Genomic DNA, 17,428 nt, shown 5'->3' with positions numbered 1-17,428 from the left:
TACTACTTAATGAGTAAAATGCTGATGTAAGGCATCTAGATCTGGATGGTGTTTTAAATTAAAGCTCTGTCCCCTTAAATTTATATTCTGAGCTTTAAAAATTACAACAAACAGACAATGAAATCTAAATTCATATTAATATGAAGAAAAAGATCTTTCTAGGGAAGTCAACAGCACCCAGATTCCCCCCCGTCCCCGCCCCCCCATGGAAGCAGAAAATGTAAGTATCTATTATTCCTATGCAGAAGGAGCCCACATATTTTTAGATTGCCAGATCTCTTCAACAAAACTTGATAGTAATGTGGAATCTTCAAGCATACTGTCTGGGCCAGAGAAAAATATACAATTACTATTTCATGCAACATTCTACTTTAAATCTGCTTAATTTAGAATCTATAGTGAGCAGCATACAGCATTTTACTAGTACATTTCTGTGAAAATCAAGAAGATACTACATAAGAGAACACATCTAGTTACTAAATATTGTATCAGCATAATACGTTCAATATTTCATTATTATTCTTTCTTTAATTCTATTTTGTTCTCTTCACAGACTCAATATAAATTAAAATATTTTCAAATTTAAATATTTCCCAGCTATTTGCAAAGTTTTAGAATTGCACCAGCATGAAATACTATAGTAGAATATAATACATAAAACACTATATACATGTTATAGAGCTAAAAATAGAGATCACATGATTATTATTCTATTTTACTTCAGTAAACATACCAGAAAGATTTCAAGTAGTATCATGCTAAACTTCAAACACAGTAGCTAGTTTCATAAAGGTATAATATACATAAAATGATACATTTTATAAATAAAATTATGTATTCATGTTTACGCTTATTTAGATATATATTATTAAATATACTTAACGATGAATTAAGTCTGTTAAATAAACATACATACAATACATTAAACATTATCAGTAATGGTCTACTATTACTATCAAAGTTCAGAGGCTTGTTGCCAATGGATTTGACAAGCAGCACGCATTCCCCAAGTGATCTCTGTCCCTGAAAAGCTCATTTCCTCTTACTTATGCTTTGCTTCTCATGAAGAGATATGCAAAAACCCAGACTGGAATTTCACCTTCAAGAAACAAGTATTCCCCAAACCACATCCATCCCCAGGACACCGAAATCCAATGTTCGAGCAAAGGGCCGTTCTCCGAGTTTTGTTTAATGAGACCTCATAAGTTCTATTTCCCTGAGTATTCCTGTAAGAATCTCAATCATCTAGTGGAAGATCACTGAAAAAGAATGGTGTAAAATACAGAAGTAAAACATTGCTCTATGTTATAAAATATGTTGAGTGTAGAAACACTTTAATTAAAAAGGGACAACTTGGAATCAAACTTAGTTTCTGGAACATTTGGAAGAGTCTTAGAAGCAAAGCAACTAAAACCTGCCTTCTGCATGGAGAAGGCCATCACTATTGTTTTTTCTATTATCAGAAAAGACCTCTTGATCCTATTCTCTAGCAAAATTATCAGACAGTATCTTCCAGATTTGCTGCTCTGCCTCTTAAAGTTAGGTAGTTTGCACAGAAATGCAGTGCAGGATAATGAAATTCCAGAGGGCACCACAAGATCATCACGTTCCCTTCCCCATTACTACCTCTATTTCATAGAATTCCACTTATCATCCTGCCTTATCATTCAACTTGTTTGCTACAGCTCCAGGATATCAGGACTTACTGACTTAACAGTTCATTAACAGACTATTAGGTTGTTTGTTGATTGGTTTTTAACGGAAAAAGATCTGACAAGTAATCACATTTTACTTCTTGCTGCTATTTCTCTCTCGTCCATTTCACACTGGAGAGAATAAAAATGCAGAATTAAAAATCAAATATCTTGAGTATCACCAAAAATATTTTAAAATGCATCTTCAAATATTCATTACTTTCTGCATTTCGCACAACTACTTTGTTCAAAAATACATCCGACTATACTCCACTCTATCAGGAAAATGCCAAATCCATGTAACACAATACACTAGGAAGCTACCCAACATTTGTGAATTATTTGCACACCCTGAGTGCTAACTGAAATGTCACTATTGTATCCATTAATCCCAAAATGTCAGAGAAGAAAGCTGGAGGAGGGTGATGAGCAAGAACATAAATCACAAGCATCGCAGTGATGCCTGGAATGTGCTCGTGATGGACCTTATAAATGAAGCTGCAACAGCAAAGCAATCTCTAGGCAAAATCTTGTGCCAACTCCTTACTTCACAGACTGTATGTTACTTGTTGTAACATACCATTGTGACAAACTTCCATAACTATATTTAAACTATTCAATGGGCTTCTGTGCAAGACCAAAATTTTTCTAACATGCTTTAAAAGCTTTGTAGAAAGAAAAGGAGTTAGTTTGTGATATTTGTGGTTGTACAGCCCATGCTGTAAGTTATGTAATGGTCAAAAGAAGGCAGTTCTCAGTCTTAGCAACTAAGTCACCGCCTTTTCTGAAACTTCTTCATTTTGGCCCAAGATTCTCATGCCCTGCTTGTGCTAGATCACGTTTATGGGAGGAGAAACTGAATTAAAAAAACTCCTTTAACTAATTTTGAGATACGACAAAATGAAAAAAAAAATCCTTCTCTCCACAGGTTTTGAGTCTTTGAAAGAACAAGCAAAAGCTGGAACATTTCCCACAAGTGCAAGATAAATAGCTCATGGAGGATTTTGACTGACAAATACTTGAAGGATAATGCTTAGCTAGGATTATTATGGCAAATAATGATGTAAATTAGTTTAGAGATTGGGGAAAAAGAGCATTTAATTATTCCCCCTCTCAAAAATAAAATAAATCTATACTGCATAAGAATGCCATGTTGGACATCCCGTGCTTGTCCTGCGCAAACTGCTACTTCTGTAGTCATACCCCAGCATGTATACGTGCAGCTTACACCATGGAAACAGCATATGGTGTAAGAGCAATGCTGATGCTGGACTAAGCAACAGTCCTTTCAGCAGTTAATATTGTTTCTGCTTCTAGCTATAGCTCCCCTGGCATTACACAGTATCTATGCACTCCACTGCTTTGTACCGTGCTGTAAGACTTCATTTGGAGAGTGATTTTGGTGAATGGAAGACAACTGAGCCAAACAGAATAAAATACATTTTCTTAAAGTAGGTTATTGTTTTTCTCTCAAAATAATGAAATATTATCACGTTACATTAAACTAAACTCTACTAAGGTCTCTTCATTGGTTGACATTTATGGCACACAGCAAACAAGGACGGTAGAAAACCTGATAATGGAAACTACAATGGTAAGTACCAGGGCAAAGCAGGACAAGGGAAAAGTCCTGCTCTAGTCCTACTCTATAGAGTAGTGAAGTACAGTGTCGTGTAGAAATATTTCACGTCTTAGAAACTGAATAATACAGTAGCGGGCAAGCTTTCTCTGCTGTCTGTCATGCCCTTTGTTCAGAAGGCAGGTAACCGTAGTGGATGCACAGATTCAGGTTGTCTAGATGACCGAATCTGGTGTCAAAATTATGAATGTTATGGCATTTCAGTTTTTACAGCTGGGATCCTTTTCAAACCTGGGAAATTACACAAATTCACATGCACATATCGCTATCCACCTACTTGAAAGAACATTATTAAAATTGCAACATTAAGTATGTCAATGTAGAAAAATGCAGAAAATGTCAAAATACGGTCTGTGCACCTCTGTCCAGCCAGCACAATCACAGCATGAAACAAACTATAATGTCATGATAACAAATATATATATATGAATATATGTATATATATATATATATATATATTTTTTTTTTTTCAAACTCCGACAATTCTGACAGTTCACTCTACGCAGTGAAAGAACTGAAGGCTATATAATGAAGGACTATCAGCAAGATACCTGCCTTACCTATTACTGATTTTAGATGCAAGGTAATATATATGGTAGAAGGAAAGACATCCCTATGGGTGAAACAGTCAAATATGCCCCTTATCTCTATCCCTGGTCTTCCACAAGGATCCTCTGTGACGCTAACCAAATTACTCAAACCCAAATTTTCATGGGTGGTTGCTTAACGAGTAGTCCACTTTTCTCTGTGTTCAAACTTAAAACCTTAAGATACAACAAGAACTGCCACGTTTTATAGCAATCACCCAAACCAATGAAATCTGTGCTTCAAATACATAAAAGGAAAGATGCTTAGAAAAAACAAAGTATAAGAATCTAAAAATATGCATTGAAAAACCCTAGTAAATCTTTTCTTTGTATCTCAGTCGTCAAGTACAAAAACAAGCATAAAAGCAACCCTTATCACAGCGATGCTATTAAAGTACCTTCCTTAATACAGATTAAGAACTCATTTTACAGTGGTCAGTTTCATATAACACACAGGAACAAATTAATTTTGCCTTCAGTGCTAGATTCAATCAGTTTTATAAAATAATTCTGAGGTTATATTTTAAACAGTGAGAATAAAAATCACATTTTTTTTAAATGTGTACTACTATTCTGCACAGCAAGTAAGGCAGTAAGCACTTCTAGGAAGGAGGAAGCCCTATGTAACAGTATAATTAAAATTTGCGTCATAATAAATGAATTCAAGAGAAATTACATAGACATCTGACTTTTTTTGCTCAACCATAATTTTAAAAGTACTGTTTGGGGGCAATTTTATACTAGATCATTGCCTTTTTACTGGACACAGTGATTAAGAAGTCCTTAGCAGTAACAACAGACAAACATTTCAATCAGAATACAAGTTTATAAAATGTTTCATCAAAAACTTTCCCAGAAATGTTAATATATTTAATCATATGTATGTCTACAGCAAGTTGCAATGTAATAAAACTACATAAAAAGAAATTTTAGTAGATTATGGAAAAGGATCACCATATATTTTAATTGAAGATTTTTTTTGCAATGTTAAGACAGTTACAGATAGGAATACTGGAACATCTACTTACATTCACACTGTATCACATCTAAATTAAACTGTTGAATTGCTCCCATGCTTATTTGTTTTAATTCACTGTCCAGTAGCATCTGCATTAGGGATGTTGAGAGATGCTGGCAGGCTGACATGCAAGCTGTCTGGGCCACTTTTCCCTAATAGAAAAACCAACAAATTTTAGGATAGATGCAAATGATATGTCACTAAAAATCAGCCTATCTGATGTGTTTTTATTATATACTCAAAATTTTAATGATGCAGCACTTAGATCAGAAGAAGAATGATCAGACTTTCTGTCATTTCTTTAACGTCTTAGCTTTGACTCTATTACATCAGCTAGGGAGTCGAAATCAGATATACATTAAAACAATTACTGCTGTTTCTTCCAGATTTACATCCAATGGTCTTCAAAAATACAAATACATTTACAAAGATGAAAGAGTATAATGACAATATAAATTGCTGAAGCATGTGAACAGCGTTGTGGACTTCTATCCAAAGAGAATGAAAGCAAAAATGGAAATCAACATGCTGCACATTTAACGACCATCAGTTTAAGAACAAACAAAAAAACCCCCAAAAAACCAAAACAAAAACCCACACCCTTTATATAAACCAAAACCATTGCTTTCAGTTAGGACAATTCTTACAACAGCTTGTGCTAATTATTGACATCTTAATTGTTAGAATTGCACCTCAAAACTTGTTGCTAAATTATTTAAAACATTCATGCTTATCCTATGTCTTTTTAGGTGCTTAATAAGTCAGTGAAGTCAGTAATCAACTGCTTACAAAATGAAATGCAGCCCTCTGCTGTACAAAATAGAAATAATTTCCCTATCATAATCTAGTTATTAACATTCCTCTTCACAATATATATGATTGAAACAATCTTCCAAAACTGAAATCAATAAAACAAAGCATGAAATCAGATATTAATTGCTAAATTATTAAAATTTAGTACACAAGATTGATTTATCTTACATGGTAGTATTTCCAGTTTTTTTAATGAAGACCAGATACCTGATTAGATGGCAACATTCTATTCATAATGCTACAACCTTTCAGAGCATAGAGATCTGGGCTTTCAAATGCAGTTATATGATTCTGTCTCACTAGTCACGGTGCTTTTCCGTTGAGCTATATATTACAATATATACTGATACACAGCTAATTATTACTATGCTTATACAAAAGAAATCGCAATTACATAACATACCTACTGGAGTGCAAATCATTATCATTTTACTTTTACGCTTTAGTAAAGTGAGGAAGCCCTGTTCTCTAAAGCAATGGTTCCCCAGCTGTTTTCTGCAAAGTCAGGATGATCAGTAGCTCACAGAAACACATAAAAGCAGTGATTTCAAGTAAGAGTTTGATGATAAGCATGCGTATAGATTGGTGAAAAAAGGTTGACAGTGATTCAATGTTCCAAAAAGTTTGCGAAGTTCTGGTCTAAAATCTAAAGGACCAGATCTTGCCCTTAATAAAACCACCCTGCTCACGTCACTGAACTTTAATGTGTACATATAGCACAAAGCAAATTTGACCCTAAATATTTTGTACTTTTAAAATCTATTTGTTGTTACAATAGACTTCATTAAAACATAGGCAATATAATGTAAAATGTTCATTCTCTTCACATGTTAAATCGAAACATTAAATGATCTTTGCTAATACCTCCTTAGCATTAAGACATCTTAAGCTATAAGGAGCTTCATATCTAAAATGAGATGTCAGTTTCTTAATTGAAAATTTCAGAAAAGCAAATAACATTTTTGACCAAAATAGATGAACTGACAACAAGGAATGTAAGAAACAATGCAAGAACAGCATGCTTAGAAGTCTCCCAAACCCAATGGTAATTACACTGGGAGACATGCAGCTCTATTCCTCAAGCAGAACAATATCAATATGAATGGAAAAAAAAAAAGGGGGGGGGGGAAAGAAAAAAAGAAAGAAAAACAGACAAAAGAGGGTGAGGAGGGGAAATCAATGGGCCATAGTTCATTTAATTACAATGTAGTAGGTTTGAAATACTTAATGGAAATGTCATTTTGATTTAATGGAACAACTAGTGCATTTCAGTTTAATGTACTGCTCCATCAAATCAGCTCCATGTCCTATTTATGGTGCCACTATAATGTAATAAAAGTTCAAGCAGATTAATAGGTTCTCAAAAAAAAATGTTAACATTCAATTTATTTCATATGCAAACAAAGCGTACTCCACTATTATTATAAATAAAAGAAAAAAATTATCTTTATGGCACGCATCTGTACTTAATTGTTACAATCTGGCAAATATCAATAGTACTGGAGCACAAGATAATGGTTACAATACAGAAATGACATGGGAAAAGTCACCGGGACTTTAAATAAGTATCAATATTTGTACATATAATGCTTATTTAAAAATCTCAAAAAATTGAAACATCCCAATTTTTAACTATTTACAACTATGCAACTTGAACTACAGGCTTATTGTTCACTTGCTACATCAAGAAATAATACAATTCTACTATACACAGTTTATACCTACTCAGCAAGACCATTTGATTTTTGTAAAACTAGAGAAAAAAAATCAAACTTAAATCTATGAAGTATATCAATAAAAAAGCTGAATTTTAAAATGTGAACTTTACTGTTATTCTCCTCAAAATTCAGTGCTTCCAAGTTCAGAATACATTGGATGTACAACATTGAGAAGAGAATGAAGAAAAAGTATTTCTTTAAAATCGGAGAACGTCACTTCAAATTAATGTTTGATAAATCAGTTCTAATTAAATCTCTTAAAATGTCTACTATCTACCAAGTAAGCATTTGTCATTTTTTCAGTGTATTTTAAAGAGGAAGTGTAAAGATTTGTGAAAATAATGATAATGTGATGTTTCTTTTCCAGAATGAAACAAGTCTCAGCCAGCTTTAATGCTAAGACATTAAGATTTAGCATTTGTCAGTTTTTTTCTTTTTCTTTCTTTTTTCCTTTTTTCTTTTTTTTATTTCATTTTTTTATAAGAGGTGGTGGCAATGGTTGCTCTATCTAGCAATTAAATACCAATATTCAATAGCATGCAGAGATTCAGCAGTCTTCTCACATTCATTCTAGTATTGCCTCCCATTTGGAGACACTACTATTATCTCCACTGTGCCTAAGTTAATTGCTGCTATCTACAAAACCTTTTCTTCCACTCAACCAACTTAAAGTTTAGGAAACAAGGACCCTATTCTATAAGCAAAAACACCTGCTAACAGTGTTAAAAGCCACTATTTTTTTACCCAGCCTCCACATTTTGCTGAAGTACAACTTTGTAAGAAGAGAAAACCCTTAGACAAACTTCTTATATTTCAAAGGAGCTTGTAAAGAGAATCTGCTGACATATTAAATCCCCCCCTTTTTTTTTAATAGGACCAAAAGCTTTTCTCCTAAGAACAATTGCAGCAAAGAGACATTTGGCTCCTAGGAAATTCCCAAAGGGTCAGCATCCTTCCACGGCACCTTCACGGTCCTGCTTTCTAAGACCCATGCTAGCTGTCTCAAAAGCAGCTTTCATCATTCACTATGGTGTCAGTCAATATGATTTATGGACTGCATTCAACAAAGTCAAAGCATATAGAATGAGAAATATGACTACAATCTGCTAATTTGTTTTGTATTGAGCCACTTAAGAGTCAAAGACCTGATGTCAGGCTGAGACCAGCAACACAATTAACTGGCCGGTGACAGATTCATCCATCCTCCCTGCCAGGCTGTGCCAATCAAAGACAGCATGAAGCGGCATTTAGAGAAATCACTAAGAAAACCCATTCTTTAAGCAGCCTGTGGAGGTTTCTGATTGACAGTTTTTGAATATAGCTGCAGAAAACCACCACCCCTTCACCCTCACTGCAAGCTGTGAAATTAGGCTTTTACTGCCAATCACAGAAACAATAAAACAACACAAACTGCCATCCTCAGCATAAAAGAAAATAACTAAACTTACACGTTAAATCTAAGAAGTTAAGCTTAAGAATTCCTTTAGCAATACGAAGTAATAGAAACAACAAAAAGCTTCCTGCAAAGAAGCTAAACATACAGATTGCACCAGTCATTATAAATAAAACAGGATTTTTTTTTTGCTTAATATCACTACTAAAAATGCAACTTTTGAATTACTGATAAAAACAAGGTATACTAAAAACACTAATGGAATTTTAAAAAGGTTTAACTTTACTTTCACTTTTGTAGTTCTGCCCCAAATTCCCAAGTGGCTACTGAAAATGATCAAAAATACCTACTCGAAAATAATTTGTAATTCTTTTAAATAGTCATTCTTTCCCAAAGAGATTTCTAATCCTAACTTTGTATTGATAAATCACATAAACTGTACACAGAATAAAATTTCAGCTACTTCTAAAATTCTCTGAATATTAGATATGATTTCTCTTTAACTGTTCCAAAGAAAAACTCCAGAATGCAAGTCCTTAATAAAAAATTTGGACATTCAACTGACTTTTTAGACAAATGGCTGCAGTTTCTTTTTTTTTTTTTGGGGGGGGGTAGAAGTATATAATGCTGTAAGAAATACATAATAGACACATATAAGCTGCAATATGATGTTAATAAGAGATGCTTATGTCAAAGAACCTGAAAACAGCAACAAACTCAGAAGTTTTTCATTGATTTCACAAAAGCAGACCATTAAAAGCTGCATGACTCACAAGCAATAATCTTTTTGAAGAGATGCATCCTCTACGCTCTGTCTCTCTGGAATTCCAGGACTGCTTGGTCATAACCTGCATATTGCCCCTTATTCAATATCAGCAGCAAATATTTCTACACAAAATACTTAATATTCCTAGTGCTCATGTGACCCATTATCTCCATAGTTTAACATGAAGCTGAGCATTCAGTCCATAGAAATCACAGAAATGTTGGCTGGTGAATCCAGTCAATATCATCTACTCCAACCTCCTTCTTGGAGCAGGACTATTACCAACACAACTGTTGAAGTGTGTCATATTTTTTTTTTTTTTTTTTTTGGCTGAACCTTCAACTCTGTGCTCCCCTCTAGCACAGGATTTTTTTCCTAATGTCAATCTGGTATCTCCCAAACTTCTACCTGTGACCATAGCCCCATATCAAACCATCCACCGTACCAAGATGAATCCATCATCTTTGCATCTCCCCTCCAAGAAGCTGAGGCTGCCACTAGATCTCCTCCCAGCCCCTTACTCAGACTAAGCAAACCACCTCCCTAAGCCTCCATTTGCAAGTCATGTGCTACAGGCTTCCAACAACCTTGGGAGCCCACTGCTTAAGCCTTCTGCAGTTTCTTGACCTTCTTCTTGAACTAGACAAGCCAAAATTGGACACAATATTCTACATGCAGCCTCATTAGCACTTAGCAAAGGCCTAATAACTTCCTTTGATCTGTTAGTCACACATGTTGTGACATAGGAATAAGGCAATCTGCATACTCTGCTAAGAGTGCACTGCTAACGTATCCAGCTTGGTGTTCACTGCATCCTCCAGACCTACAGAACAGCTACTCGGCCAGTTGGTTTCCAGGCTGTAGCAATGCATGAGGTTATTCCAGCACAGGTGCAGAACGTTTGCACTTCTTGTTGTTGAACATCATGAGGTTTGTATTGGCCAAAATCCTCAAAGTTTCTCAAGGTTTCTCTGGACCAAAGTCCTACCATTTGGCATGCTAGCTATCCCTCCTAAACCCTCCACAAAAAAATTCTAACCCCAAATGCTAGATTCAAAATTTTGTCCTCTTAAGTGCACAACTCTGCTGAAAAGCTGGAACTGTGTGTGACCTAATACAGTTCTTCACTGCAATGATGAAGAGGCAGTTGGGTTTCATGATTCAGAACATTTGAAGGAGGTAATGATTCTGAATTAGCTTAAAAATTTCACAGGTTCTATGACAGATACAACCTTGTTGTCAGCTTATCCAGATAACTGAGCATACCCTGGATAGGAGTTGGACTGATATTATATTTAGAAAGACTGCAATTACATTTTTACCATGAATAGGCACTTTTCTGAAGGTAAGTGAACTTTTTTTTGTGTTGATTCAACACCTGCTGGTTTTGTCTTAAAAGATCTATCCTCAGAAATTGATGGAATCAGTTAGTTTTCAGGAGGGCTATAAGAAAAAAGGGGTGGAGGGGCTGGAACAGGAGGAAAAATAATGATACCTGGTGGGTTGAATACACTATCCAGGGTTTAAATAACTTCTGCATTAGCATATACAATGGCATTTACCTGATCTCACTACTCTTTTCAGACTTTCAGTTTATGATAGACTGCAGATAATATGACTCGGACAAAATGACAGAGGAGATTGTTAGGGCACCAGTAAAAAGTCTCTTGCTGGATGATCAATTGCCAGAAAAATGCAATAATAAATTTTCTCTTTATTCTCAGTTTGAATAACAACTATGAAAATATGTCCCTCATCACAACTGGTATTTGGTGGATGGTACAGTAAGAGAAGTAATCAAAGAGGTAAAGAAGAAAGAGTTCTTTACTTCCAAAACCAAAAAACCTTGAGCAGGGAAACATCTAGTTCTCAGTCTGTTTGAAGTGAACTGTCTCCATATAAATGAACAGCAACATCACAATCCTCCCCCCCAAATAATTTTTGTATTATGAAGAAAAGTTGTTCAGAAGTGAATTGACTTTTTCACCTCTGAAGTTGGGGGGGGGAGAATGTAAGAGATTCACTGAACTGAATCTCTCTTTTCATCAGTGAAGCACAGAAGTGCTAGAACTTCTTTCAGTAAAAGCAGTCGAACCTTTCCTGAAAGGGAAAATGGCACGAAAACTAGCCTTAATGAAGCTGTTGTGAAGAATCCATACCATATCCATTATTTGGAGCAGATTAAATTCAATACAATAGCAAGAGACAAGAATAATACTAGAGGCATAGGTAGGAGGCTGGGGCACAGTGAACACAGAGCTATAGCAGCAGTAAAGGGTTTATGGAGTAGCACACATTTGCCCTGCATGCTAAACAGTATTTGCATGTCTAAATCAAATAGTTCAGAATTAAGTAAGGAGACAAAAGCAGTAGTGATATATTCTGCTCATGATACACTTATGTGAATCCTGCTCAGCTGATACTTGGTGAAGTAAAGCAGTATCTATACATGAGACTGAGAGAAGGAAGACCAAACTGTTTTTGAGAGAAGCTCTACAGGCTGGGAAAGAGAACAGAGGAAGTCTTACCTATGTGAGCACCACTGGTTAAATGAAGATGACTGGACTCTAAAATAAAACTGCACTGTCATATTGTAGTCTGATGCTGGATAACCAGAAAACAACTTTGTCCAGAAGCGTATATTCCAGGAGTGACAGAAAGAAATGACTTTCGGAAGCACCTGATGGGCATTTGCTAGTACTATCCACGACTTGATCGCTTCCAGACTAAGTGATTCTACCTCACGCTTACAGTGCCACATACCGAGACTGTTTCAAACCTGAAAACTCTCTATAGAGACTTCCAGCTGCAGCGTATTAGCTCCATTTTCAAACACGTAACACGGAGCATCCCATTGCTGATAGCAGATGCAAGTGTTAGCTTTGTACAGAGATCACCAAACTCAAGATCTTCCATTTAGAAATAAAGGGAAACTGAGAACATTTAAATAGATTTTTTAAATATTCAAAATGTTCCTTCACTTGCAACATCTTTCTTTAATGACCACTCTTTCTCTGGCACCGTAGAGGGGGTATGCTGGTTGGACATAATGGAGTCTATCTAGGATGAGTAAAGTTAGGATGTATACTAAAAAAACAATAATAAAAATAAATTAAAAAAAAGAAACTGTGAAAGTGATTCCCAAAATAGGAAATAGGAAAGTAATACTATTTTTTTGTTTGTACATCCAATGTATCTTTTTGGCACTTAGGAAGAGAATCTACCATTTAAAGGATGATGTACAACTTTATAGATGCTCCCTATGCACTCCAGCACAAACCACTTTGGATCACTTCCATCTTCTTTGAAAACTAGGAGACTTTTAATGCTCTCCCTTTATTTTTGACATATAGTCAAAAGTGTGCTGTGCTATTACAAAATAATCTAGTTGTCTAGCTGCCCTCGATGTTAGTTTCTGAACTGCACTACAGACAAATACAGTAACTGAAATAGTCTATGTTACTATTGAAAATTACTGAAAAACACAGCAAGGAATCCTAGATAATAACACTGGTCTTACAAAATTAAAGCCAAATGTATCAATTTAAAGGGACAGTTATATAACTACTATTACTACTATGTAACTACTAACTGCTACTATAACTATTGGTAGTTACGGTAACTATCAACAATTGTTTCAATACAGAGTTTTGTTTCAAAACAGTAGTTTTTACTAATCAGACAAATTGACTACTCCTTATTTGTTCACCTTTTAAGTTTATGCTTTTTTGAATACAAAACTATGAGAATAGATCTGTGGACCAGCTAGATACTATATTTCCAAGTTTTTGCCCAAGTCAGTATCCTTAAATTTAAATTAACAATATTTCAAAATAATTTTTTGCCTCAGGAAATACAATTTAAAGCATAAAAATTATATCTTAAAACGTAAGAATCCTAACACTTTATCCAGTAAGTACCATTTGTTCATTTTAAAAATGAGCATATGGCAGTAAGACTCAAGCACATACAAGTTGTTAAATCAGAATTGTAGATTCACATAAAATCAGGAAAAATAAATTCAGAAATTCAGTATTCAGAAGCCACTCCTAGTAGAATAGTATTAATTTCAACATTCTCATTATCACAGAAATGCTTACACTGAATCAAAATAAACTGCTTAGACAAAAACCGGTGACCTGCAAATAATCACAGCTCGGAAGAATTCTTAAATGCAAGCCAACATCTTCTAAAAAAAACCGTACACTTGAACACACATGTCTATCCTTGACCCCTGGCAGATGCAGCAGAGGGGCAATGGAACTTCAACAGATTCTTTATTCTGCTTCACCACTCTACCCTTATTCTGTATGCATGTCTCATAGCTGCATTTTGATACTTGGCCTCACTTCCAAAAGGTCTCATAGTATCCTCTAAATGCTCTCATTCGGGATGCCATGCACACCCTACCAAGCTGCCACATGGTTTTTAGGACTCCTACTGTCCCAGTGTACAGAAGACCAAGGTTAGTCGTTAATTCCTGCATGCAACCACAGAAGGTACGCAGCAAGTCACCAGCAAAACAGAAGGGTCTTTTTTATTCATTGACTAAATATCGAAGCAATAAGCCTGCAGGCAGTTCATAGTTTCGCAGTTCACATGCTTTTTCTTCATCTTGCATCTACTTACCGACATAGCTGCATGGTCATTGTTGTTATTCTGAGAAGAAAACCAGTAAGGCAATCAAAACAAAAAATTAAGATGTACTGTCAACATCAAAAAATTGGTAGCAACAAAAGGTAAGGAAAAGCTTCCAAAAATAACAATGTATCTGCATAATTCATTGAAAAATACTTTTAAACCTATGGACTTATTTAGTATTTTGTCAAGGCACACCAAAGAAATTATAACTCAAGTAACAACAATTTGGCAATAAAATGTTTTTCTGTGGTAAGGAACTGTATGCCAAAAATATCAAAGTAGCAAACTCCATATGAGGAAACATGTTTCAGTCTGACTTTCAACAAAGTTTTAAATTATAACAAATACTATACTCTAAAATACTTAAAAATAAACGCCTCTTTTACTGCATTGGCTTACAAAAGGCTACATGTACACTAATATACCTCATTCAGGCAAGACTTAGCAATGGCTTAAGACAATAAAAATCTATATGCCATATGACCCGTTAATACCTTTTCAATATAAAACTAATATTAATATACCTGGAGTGTAGAATAAGACTCCTTTATCAAACCTGCTGCTGCTGCTGAAGTACAGTATACAAATTGAGAAGAGAACTAAGATGCAGGACTCAGAAGGAGGGGAAAAAGTTTTAGAGACAAGATATTTCAAGCAATTCCATGGAGATGTGAGAGCCCAACTAACTTGTGCCACAAAGCAAGCAGGTTCAGAAAAAATGAAGATCATAGGCTAGATTTAGATTTCTTATGTTCCAATAAAAATAATATAAATTGCATAAAACAAATATTTGGCATAAGATATACTTTTAAAAGTTATGCCTGCATTGATACAGAACTAGTTCACAGCATAGGTCCCCATGACAACACACACAGAGACTCATCCTTGGGTGCTTACACAGCTTACACGTACATCTAAAATAAAAGGGGATGAAAACAGGTACCCAACAATCCCAAATATCACATTAAAGAACATAGCACAGCACTTCAACAAAGTGACTAGAGTTTGAGACAGAATCAAAGAAAAAAGCTAATGATCCTTGCTCGAATGAGACTACAGAAAACTAATGGGGCAAACCAGTTGTGTCCCTCGCCCTAGAGTAACACCTGCTAACATGACTGGATATGCCAAGGTGGGAAGAGAAGACATTTATCCACCTGTCCAACCCTCCTCCTTCCTAAAACTATGACCAAAGGCTAGGACTTTTGGTCTTTGATCTCTAATTATAGACAAGATTCTAAGAAATTGTTTCAAATAATACTGTATTTCTGGTAGCTATACAAAAGTTGTTATAGAAATGACACTGTGACATTCTTATACCATAATGAAAACAAACAATAAGACTACTCCAAATCTCAGCTATAGTAAGGATAATCTAGCTCTGCTTAGGACACCAAAAGCATTAACTAAGTTACTGTGTTATGAAAACTAGTTCTGGGCTTTTCTTTGAAAATGCCTTTACTATAACTATTACATAATCTAACTCAAATCACCATAACAAAACTCTAAATATATTTTCATATAATTTTCACAACTTATGTACAACAACATTCATAGGACTGTACATTTATACAGTCAGCCAAGTGAGAATATATGGGAGAAGCAAAAAACTGCAAAAAGCCTCTTGTCAGACCAGGAGTCATTTAGTTCTATAAACTTGTCTGTTACCTGGTTAAAACTGAACGCAAGGAAAAGCAAAAATCTGAAATTACAGAGTGTCTTCACAGAGGCCATTCTTGATCAACAAATGCTCACCTGAGCTGGTATGCAAGCCCGTGCCTCACACTTCACATTCATATTGGCGTTATGTGGTATATTTTGAGTGAACTATGTGTTTGAATCAGTAAAAAAAGATGATAAAAATCACAGTCCCTTGACATATAATTTAGAATACTAGATAAGCCCCCTAAACCAGCAACTTCAATATCTTGTTCCTATTAAAAACCTTCTGAAGCATGTACATCTCATCAAATATTTTCTTAAACTGTATAGCTGTGCTGTAATGGAGCACATGAAGAAATTATCTTTGACTTCCAGTCTGAGGCCTTAAAACATTGTGTTTTGAAAACTTACTCTCTAGAGGCAGTACACATGAGTAAAGTGATCAGACATCAGCATGACAACAGCAACAGAGGACAGGCTAGTGAAAAGTAGATGTAGCTTCAACGACTTACTGAAGTTACTGCAGATCTTTACAGCTATAAACTATGATGATAACTTAAACTAGACATTTTTTCTCTTAAAGCAGAGGGAAGTAGACAAGAATGCAACAATTAGCACATAAAACATGATAACAATGCCCTCTTACCTGGTACAAAATGACAAAAGATATATACAAACATGAATGAGGATTCATTTCACTGAAGTTCAGTTAACTAGATTCAAATTGGGCTTTTTATAGTCAAAATTATTTAACTGAAGACAACCTTGGGGGAATCTGAGCCCTCCAGGATTTCATGCATGAATTGAGAGCTTGCATTAAATTCTGTATTCTTTGAGTTAATGAATATCTACACAGAAGCAATATGGTTAATTAGAAACACCATCCGAGGACCAGTCTGCTCTAGAAAACTGAGTTCTTACTACTTGTAATTTAGCTATAGTTAGCAATATTACCAAAGTATTTGAAAGTATTTTTCAAAATATGCTTGTTGGTACGTCTTATCGATACTGTATACTGAAAAATACATCTGCCAGCAGGTACACAAAAACAAGCACCATGCCTCTCCTCTAAGATCTGAAATATCTTAATAGCTATTTCAATTAAAAATTTTAAAACTTTAAAATACTATAATGCTCCAAAAGCATAAAATTAAGTAATTTTGACCACTTACAGGTAAATGAGTAAAAACTTGAAATGTGCTTCTTAAAAAGTTAATAAGGTCCATTAGGTATCCACTGGCTCGTCCATCCGATTCAGACATCGTCCAATCATAGTCAGCAATCTGAATAAACTCATCTATTTTTTGGTTAAGTTTCGTGTATATTTCTCCTTCTGCACCATGCCTTGCATCCTGAAAAAAACAGCGCACAATTGTCACAACTGTTAAATGTTATTAGAAGGCAGAATAATTATATTTATCAATGAAGCTGAAGTCATGTTTTTTTCTTAGAGTCAAAAAAAAAAAATCTATTTTACAATTTATATCTTAACTTGCC

At 34.9% G+C, this 17,428-nt stretch overlaps 1 protein-coding gene across 7 annotated transcripts in view; it reads right to left on the bottom strand.

Moving 5' to 3' along the window:
• EXOC6 (exocyst complex component 6) overlaps positions 1 to 17,428 on the bottom strand; it is a 103,134-nt gene that overhangs the window by 29,626 nt on the left and 56,080 nt on the right. For 5 of the 7 annotated variants that reach the window (XM_062580095.1, XM_062580093.1, XM_062580094.1 and 2 more), the window contains exons 18-19: positions 17,104 to 17,283; positions 4,949 to 5,090 (exon numbers count right to left, since the gene is read on the bottom strand). In XM_062580095.1, the coding sequence (XP_062436079.1) occupies positions 4,949 to 5,090; positions 17,104 to 17,283 (322 nt within the window). Of the gene's footprint in view, positions 1 to 4,948; positions 5,091 to 14,257; positions 14,288 to 17,103; positions 17,284 to 17,428 lie in introns of all 7 variants that reach the window. The other 2 variants (XM_062580092.1, XM_062580096.1) reach the window with 1 other exon arrangement.

Source organism: Rhea pennata, chromosome 7, assembly GCF_028389875.1.
Source record: "Rhea pennata isolate bPtePen1 chromosome 7, bPtePen1.pri, whole genome shotgun sequence".
NCBI classification, from domain to species: Eukaryota; Metazoa; Chordata; class Aves; order Rheiformes; family Rheidae; genus Rhea; species Rhea pennata.
This window is presented reverse-complemented; position numbering and strand designations above follow the sequence as displayed.